Source organism: Alligator sinensis, unplaced genomic scaffold (assembly GCF_000455745.1).
Source record: "Alligator sinensis unplaced genomic scaffold, ASM45574v1 scaffold128_1, whole genome shotgun sequence".
NCBI classification, from domain to species: domain Eukaryota; kingdom Metazoa; phylum Chordata; order Crocodylia; family Alligatoridae; genus Alligator; species Alligator sinensis.
In genome coordinates this window covers 310,215-318,840 of record NW_005842968.1, presented here as the reverse complement: position 1 = coordinate 318,840, position 8,626 = coordinate 310,215, and the positions used below count along the sequence as shown (strand labels likewise).

Here is an 8,626-nt window from a genome sequence, read left to right as displayed (position 1 = left end):
AGGGGGGCCGCAGCCATGGCATTGGGCTGGTGGTTGCTAAGGAAACAAAGCAGCAGCAGCATCCACTGGGCCTGGACCAGAGATGCTGGGGGAGGGGACATGGCCCAGAACTGGGGGAGGGGCAGGGGGCTTCCAGAAAAGCTGGGGAAGGGGAGTGGGGGGGTGATATCCCTGTGAGAAGTGGGCACTAGGGAGGAGGGAAATGGGTGGCAGAGACGGGAACAAGGAATAGTGCCAGGCACTGGGTTCCTGGGTGGGGGCTGGGAGCTGGGTGGGTGCCAGCTGTAGAGAAGGTGGGTACTGGGAGGAGGGTGGGTGTCAGGTGCTGGGAAGCCCCCTCACCCCTGTGCTCCCTCCAGGACAGCAGATGCCCGGCTGAAGGCAGCAGGGGCACTGGCGGCGGCCGAGAAGGCCCTGGAGGCCTCCCACCTGGCCAAGATCCTGGCTGAAGACCTGCAGCCCACCCTGCGTGACCCTGGTGAGTGTGCAGGGGGGTGGCCCAATGGGGTGTCCCTAGTCCCTCTGAGCTACCTCTGGGTGAGCTCGGACACCTGGGTTCTTTCCCCAAGTGACCCATCCCACATCTGTACTGGTATCCCCAGGCCTGGAATAAGGGGTGGCTGGGTCCCTGTCCTGCCTCCCACCCCTGTGCCCTGCGATTTCCTCTATCCCCCCTAGCACCCCTCTTCCTTTCCAAAGTGGGGCCTGAAATTTGGGGGGTTGTGTTGATCAGGACCTTCAGCTCCTGCCAACCCCAACATCACCCAGAGCTAGCGCTGCTGTATCAGAGGGATCGGGGGCAGGGGGCACAGCCCTGCTCCCCCTTTGCCCCCCACCATGCTGACCTTGCCCCTTTGTCTGTGGCCTCACCCCCTCCCCAGAGCCACGCCCCTGCCTGGACTCGGAGGGCAGTGACACAGATCCTCTGGACTACGACAGCCCTGGGGTGTACGAGAACGGGGTCACCCCATCCGATGCCAGCCCCGAGCCCAGTTTGCCCCCCACCTACCCCCCCACCCCCCTGCAGCCCTGGCGGGGGGACCCCCGGCGGACTTGGCCCCCCCTACAGAATGGGGGCCCCTTGCGAGAGCCCGAGGAGGAGTGGGGCTGCCGGGGGGTCCCCTCCCGGACGCCGGGGTTCGTGCCCGATGGGCTATGGGAGGGAGATGAAGAGGACGAGGCACCAGGGCACCCCCTGGAGGGCACCCCGCCCAGTGGCAGCTCTGGGAGTCTCCGCGAAGAGGAGGAGGAGGAGGAGGAAGAAGAGGAAGACCCCCTGCCGCAGGACATGGGGGGACCCCAAGATGTACAGGGGCCTCTGAAGGGTTCCCCACTAGGGGCTTTGGAGCCTACAGCTGGCACAGGGCCTGCACCCCAAGATGTGGAGGAAACAGGAGCAGCCAGGAGACAGGTAAGAGGAGGGGCAGGGGCACCCCAAGGTTAGGGGGTGCTCCCAGAGGTGGGGAGGGGAAAGAACCCAGGCATCTGGGCTCCCAGCACCCCCTGCTCTACCCCACCAGACGCAGTTCCCTCCCCGAGCAGGAGGAGAACCCAGGCATCCGGGCTCCCAGGCCTTTCCCTCTAGCCCCTATTCCCCTCCCTGGTCTGGGAGGGAGGGATGGGGCCACACCCAGCTGAGGTGGCAGCCCAGGATTGGCTGGCATCCTGGCTCCCATCTCATAGCAACTGCATCCTTGATCAGGCATCTCTCCCCCTCCCCCCCCACCCTACACTGCAGCATCCAGCCGCAGTCAGGGATGATGGGAGGAGCCGATGGGGACGGGTCTAGTGGGTTAGAACAGGGAGGTGTTGGGAGACCAGCCACCTGGGTTCTCGCCCTTATCTGAGGCGGGGGTGGGGACTGCAGCCTGGTGGGTTAGGGCAGGGGGGGCTGTTGGGAGCCTGGACACCTGGGTTCTCTCCCTTACCTCCGGGGTGGACTGCAGCCTGGTGGGTTAGAGTAGGGGGGACTGCAAGCCCTGAGGCCTGGGCTCCCTCCCTTATCTGCAGGTGGAGGCAGGGGATGGGGGTCTGGTGTGTTAGGAGTGCAGAGGCTGGGATTCAGGATGCCTGGGGAGCCCGGACACCTGGGTTCTCTGGGAAGGCAGTGGCATGGGGGGCCATGGGGCAGGGTGGGGGCTGTGAAGCAGGAGTCCATCGGGCAGGGGCCTTGCCTCAGCAGGACTGTGGGAGCAGGGGGCATGCCTAGACACTCCCCCCACCCACCCACCTACCCATGTTGCTTTGCAGGGTGCCAGCCCCCTGGTGGTGGCAGCGGTGGTGCTGTTGGACGTGTGCTTGGCTCATCTCTTCTCTCTCTTACTCATCTGAGGCCGGAGGGTGGGAAGACCCGGATCTCCCCACAGATGCCCCCTCTCCCAGGGGTCTCGGGCCCCTTGCCCTGGCCCCAGCCTCCCTCCTCGTCGCAATGGTTTACATACAAAGGGCTCTTTCTAGCAGAGATTTCTCCCTCTCTGCCTCTGAGACCACGGCAAAATCTCCCCTCTCCCCTTCTCCCCCCCTCCCCCCCCGTCCTGCCTTTGGGGGGGATCAGTAGCTGGGGTAGGAGGATTGGAGTGGGGGGCACCACTGGGGGGGCACCCTGCTTGGGTCAGGATTGGGGTGTTCCATGGCCCAGGATCCCCAGGGGGTGGCACACTCTACCCTGGGTGTTGGGGCAACCCTGAAGGTGGGAATGTACCATGGGGGCAGGGAGATCATAAGGTGGGCAGGGGTCTCCCAGCCAAGGGGGGAGGCCTTTCGGCCTTGGCCCTGCCCACCACACCCCCAAAAGTGGGTGAATTTCCCTGCCCCCCCCCTTTAATTTCTGCTTTTTAATGGAAAATGATTTCTCCCTCGCCTTGTCGGAATAACTAACGAGTTATGTTCCAGTTAATGAGGGGTGAAGAGGAGGGTCCTGCCACCATGGGGGAAAGAGGGGCCCAGCGCCCAGCATGGTGAGGAATAACGTGCTCATCGGAGCAAAGCAGGAAGTCCCACCTTTGGGGGGCCATTTTGGAGAGGGCACAAAACAGGAAGTTTGGCCTCCTTGTGGGGCTGGGAAGGGCCTGGAGGTGCGGGACAAGAAGTCCCACCTCCCAGAGCTTGGGAAAGGGCCTCCCGGAGCCTGAAATAGGAAATCCATCCTTTGGGAGGATGGAAAATAGGAAGGGAGTGTGCAATAGAGGAAGCTTTGACTTCTATGGTGTAGAGCTCTCCCTGTAGGGGGTGAGACAGGAAGTCCCGCCTTTTGCAGGGACCATATGGTGCAATACAGAAAGTCCCACCCTGTAGATGGTGACCAAACTCTCCTTGCAGGGGTTGGGGCACAACAGGGTCCTGCCTTTCGCAGGGACTAGATGGTGCAATACAGGAAGTCCCACCCCATGGAGGGTGAGTAAACTCTCCCCATAGGGTGAAACAGGAAGTCCTGCCTTCAGGGAGGCAAAGAGAAAGGATGTAGGCCAACCTGGGGCTTGGGGGTAGCGCTGTCTGATGGTGTAGGGGCAGGTGAGACCACACCAAGGTAGAATTGATATTCATTGGTGGGGGAGGAAGGGAGAAGGTAGGGTTAGGAAGTCGGGGGGGCGGGGCGGGCCCCACCATCATGGGAACACTTCCCCTGGCAGGATGCTCCCTCTCGGCCCCCTTGGAAAATGCATGAGAAATCCGACTTCGCTCGCTGCGTGCTCTGTATCTTGGGAATGTGTATAATCTGCTCCATTCCCCCCAACCCCAATATTTTCTACCTTCCCCCGTACCTTGCTCCAAGGCCTTGTTCCCCTCCCTCCCTGCCCCACAAAAAGCCTTTTCCAATGTCTATTTCTTATATCGTGTCTTTGGGATTGAAAAAAGAAACCGTCTTGCAGAAAAAAAGAGAAATTTAATAAAAAATAAACAATATATTAATAAAAAAAAAGGAGGAAAAGGACTGAAATGGCTTTATTTCAGGGTAAGGACCCAGGTGTCCAGAAGCTTGGGTCCAGCCCAATTGACCTCCTGCAGTTGGGAAAGAACACAGATGTCCTGGATCCCTCATTGTATCCCAGTACAGGGACAGGGAAGTGGGGTTGTACCCCAATACGGTTCAGCCCAGACACCTGGATTCTTTCCTCACCCAACCTATCCAGCTGAACAGGGATGGGAAATAGCCCTTATTTTGGAGCTGGACTTCCTGGTCCACACACTGCTGCTTCTGGGATGAGCAGCAGCCGCAGGACTCCTGGATTCTCTTCCCACTGGCAGGGCCCCTGAACTAGGTGGGATCTACAGGGTGGCTGCCAGCAGTCACCCAGCCACTGCCAGATCCAGAAAGACCTGGCTCTGGGAGTGGAGTGGGGGGTGGGGGGTCTGAAGGAGTGGAGATGACCAGGTCTCCTTTGGTGGGCCAGAGTCTTGGAGGACACTGGAATTACAAGGCCCCGTGATTAGCTGTGGAGGTGGTAGGCAGCTGGGTAGTGCCCACCATGACATAGGAGTGAGACCTACCAGCCATGGGGCCCTCCAGCCTCAGCCCATAGACCTCCCAGATGTCCAGGCTCCAAGCACCCTCTGCTCCATACCCCCATTGGGAACATATGGCAAGGATGGGCTTGAGACTCAGCCTCCAGACTCAGCCCTTGGGTGTTGAGAGCCAGAACACTTGGGTTCTACCCCCAGGTCAGGGTGGGAGGGGAGGGGAGGGGAGTGAGTTAGAGCAGGGATGGTTGGAAGCCAGGATGCTCAAGGCCTATCCCAGCTGAGGGTGGGGAATGTGGCTGGGTGGGTTGGAGCAGGTAAAGGTGGGGGACAGGACACCTGGGATCTCTCTTTGCTCTTGGAAGTGATTGGAGTTAGAGCAGGGGCTTCTGGGAGCCAGGACACCTGGGTTCTCTCCCCAGCTCATGGAGGAGAGCTGTGTCCAGCCAGTTAGAGGCAGAATGGCTGGGAACTTGGAGACCTAGGAACCAGCTCTGGGAAGGTCTGGCTGGGTGACACAAGGGGCTGGGAGCCTGGACATCTGGATTCTTGCCCTGAGCTGGAAGCGGGATCTACGAGGTTAGAGCAGGGATGGCTGGAAGCCAGGACACCTAGGGTCTATTCCAGCTTAGGTGCAGTGTGGCTGGGTGGGTTGGAGCAGGTGAGGGTGGGAGTCAGGTGCTGGGCAAGGAGAGGGTTGTTGTGGGTACTGCTGTATGGAGTTTCCCTTGGTGTTGGCACCCTCCCTGCCTTCCAACCTCATAGGCTGGGGCTGTAGAGGGTCAAAGACTGCAGTACTGGGGGTCCAGGCCATGGGGTAGCTTCAGCTGGTCTCTCACTCTGCTTCCCTTCAGTCTTTTGCAGCCTTACTCCTCCCTTCCCCCATTTCTCTGCAGCAAGTCCCAGTTTGGGGGTCACTGCAATATCTCCCCAAGCTCTGCAGGGGCCAAGGTGACAGTATCTAAGGCCTGTGAACTGAGGAAGGCATGGGGGCTGACTCCAGGAACCCTGGCGTCTGGGAGATGGAAAGACCTTTGGGCATGAGCTCAAGAGGATTGTGCCTTGGGCTTCCTTGATGTCCATGGACCTGTGGGTGGGAGATTATCAGGTCCCTCTTCCCAGAATTCCATAGGGACCCTTCCCAGAATCCTTTGGGGCTGGAACAAAGAGGGGCATGTGTGGGGCAGCCATCTGGTCCAGCTATAGTGGAAGGTTCTGAGTCTGACTTCATGGTTCATTATACTCTAGCCAATCCCTTACAAACTCTTCACGACCACCCCTGTAGTGGGTTCAGGGCAGCACCGTACCTACTCCTGGCGGCCCTGGACAAACTTTTAGTATCAGGCCCTGCCTTTGCCAGAGATAATGATCATAATAGTCATTATTTTCACCACTTTCCGGTCCCCTTTCTGTCCGGGCCCCGAGTGGCCTCCCAGTTCACCCATGCCTGTGTCCAGCCCTGGTTCAGGTATTTTTGCTTAGCTCAACAGTCTTTAAACACAGTTCATAAAGAGGTGACTCACAGTCCTGGGGTCCTTTCCTACATCCGGAGAAAGTGCTGCCAGCTTTGTGCTGCTTCCTCAGCACCGTCTTCTTTCTTCCTCTCACATGTGCTCCCCATCCTGGTCTTCAGGCTGCTGCTTCCAGCCTTGTTGCCCTGAGTCTTATGCCAGACCCTGGGAGAGTCCTTGGCTCAGTGTTGCAGTTGCTAGCCAAGCCCCCCACTCTGTCTCTGGTTCTCAGTCTCTGACTCTTTTCCCTGGGAACCTCTTCATTTCCTGTGGCCAACCAATTATCTGCATCAGTTGGCCCAGCCCTCCCACACAGCCTGTAATCACTCCCAACAGCCTGCAGCTGGGCTGTCATCCCTGCCAGCCTACAGCTGGCTACAGCCAGGGGTGTGTGGCCTGGGGCAAGCCTCGGCCAGCCAGTCTGCTACAGCCCCTCTCTCCTTCTTGATGGTTCTGCTAATCAAGCCAGCCTTGCTGCCATTCTGCTGCTGCCCCTTAGCTGCTCCTCCTAACACAACTCCTATTTCCCAGCCCCGCAGACTGTTTTTAACTCTAGCTACATCAACTCAAGTGTGGAAATGTTAACTCAGGTGAACATTAACTCAGGGGTGGAAATAACGTTCAGGGAAGCATTGGGTGCGCTGCTAAGAGGCTCAATTTATGAATCTGCAAGAGATAAGGATTTAATTCTAGTGGCTACAGAACTAATGAAGTAACAGCTTTGGATTATTTTTGCCTAGTTAGTTGTGTGTTTAGACATCACATATGATATAGCAAATCAATGCCATTTCCCATTAAGGGGGTTTGTTTTGTTTTGTTTGGGTGGGGGGAGTGGGTTGCTTCCATCTTAAACTGAATGCTATAGCTCTAGGCCCCTGGCATATGTAGAAAGCTTCTAGAAAAAATGTGTCTTGTGATGTATGGGATGTTGCACCACAGTATCTGCACCCCACCCTTTTCAAAATCCTGGGCAGTGCTCCCAGCAGCCAATCGGGATGCTGGATCCTCTTCAACTGGGGCAGGGTTCATTGGCTGAGGTTTAAACAGGTGTGGCTGCTGCGGTACTTGGCCCAGGCTGACCTACCTGATTAGAAGCTCTGACGGTAGATGGCCTGGGCTGGCCTGCCTGAGTGACAGGGATTTTTCTCTATTTAAAAATCACAGATTCTTTGATAAAACCACAAATTCTCTCATTAAAAAACCCCAAAATATGTCACTCCCCACCTGCAGCCCCCTGGCCCTGCTGGTGCCCCTCACTCCCCACCCACAGCCCTCCCAGAGGGGACCCCCATCTGCCAGGGCTACAAGCCAGGGACCCAGGTCCACAGCCCTCTGCCCCACCACCCCAGCAGCACCTGAGCCCTGGCTGCCACCCATGGGAGGCAGTGGCTGCTGTGGCAAAGCAGAGCGCAGAGCCCAGCTTCCCCTCCTTCATGGACAGCACGGCCAGAGCAGAGCTCATGTGGGAGCCAGGTGCGGGCTGCCTGCTGCGGTTGTGGGCTCTTCACCCTGCTGCCCTGAGGCCTCCATGACCCAGCGGGCAAGACCCAGCGTGGCAGGGCAGAGCAGGGCGGAGAAGCTTGGTGCTGCCATGAGCCAAACACTGCTGTGGCGAGGCACCCCCTGCCCGCCCAGCAGCAGCAGGAGTGGTGGTGCAGACTTGTGCCTCCCACTGCTGCCAGGTGGGCATGAGGCACCTTGACATGACGGCACGGGGCTCATGGTGGCTGCATCGAGCTTCCCCACCCAGCCCTGCTCTGCCCTGCAGTGCTGGGCCGTGGAGACCCTGGAGGGAAGGCAGCAGGGTGGGGAGCCCGCAACCACCCCACACACAAATCTGGGGGGCACATGCCTCCTTCCCTGGGAGTGCATGAAGTGGTGGGGAGCCTTTCCACCTGACAAGCTGCTCCCAGCTCCATCCCACTCCCCATGCATTCCAGCCCTGGGCCTCAAGCATAGCACAGGCTGGGCAGCAGCCCCAGCCCCAGCCCTGCCCAACTCCCTCCATCCCTCACTATGGGGTCCTCAATCCCATCCCCCCCACACCCCGACTTGCCTGTGGGAGCTGCTCTCCAGGCTGCCTGGTGGCCATGTGTATGTGTGCATGTGCACATGGCATCCACTGCCCTTCACAGGCTAGAAGTGTGCCAGCCCGCAAGGGGAAACCCACCATTTCCAGTATTTTTCTCCTTAAAATGAGAAAATCCACATTTATTGCATTTTTCCAGGGTCAACAAAAAATCTAGATCCCTGCTGATCAGAGACCCTGACCCTACTTGCAGCTCTGGAGGAGGAACAGTGTCCTTCCAAATACCATCTCTGAATCCTCCCCAGAGCATCCAGACATCTGGTAGATAGGTTGTTCCCCTGTCACCCCTCTAGCCTTTGCTTTACGGTCGTAGGGGAGGCCAAGATGTGCCTTCAAAGTTTCCTCTGTATGACAAAAGCTGTGCTCCAGAGCACAGATCATAGAGAGTGAAGAAAGAGTTCCTCCAAGGCCCCATGAGAGCCCCACTCACACACTCTAGCTCCCCACCCCATAGTCCTGGAAAAGGGCCCACTCCAGGCAGCACATCGATGGTTGTGGAGAGCCTTTGGGTGTGAGCTGGGTCACTGAGCTGGAGGAAATGAGTCAAAGACGGAGGTGAATATGATGT

General features: G+C 58.4%; 1 protein-coding gene across 4 annotated transcripts in view; it reads left to right on the top strand.

The window, feature by feature from the left end:
* The window catches only part of JPH4 (junctophilin 4), a 10,937-nt gene extending 7,020 nt beyond the window's left edge, over window positions 1–3,917 (top strand). For 2 of the 4 annotated variants that reach the window (XM_006036531.2, XM_025192818.1), the window contains exons 4-6: window positions 360–478; window positions 882–1,411; window positions 2,251–3,917. In XM_006036531.2, the coding sequence (XP_006036593.1) occupies window positions 360–478; window positions 882–1,411; window positions 2,251–2,331 (730 nt within the window). In that variant the 3' untranslated portion in view covers window positions 2,332–3,917. Of the gene's footprint in view, window positions 1–359; window positions 479–881; window positions 1,412–2,250 lie in introns of those variants that run through there. The other 2 variants (XM_025192819.1, XM_025192820.1) reach the window with 2 other exon arrangements.
* Window positions 3,918–8,626: the final 4,709 nt, after the last annotated feature.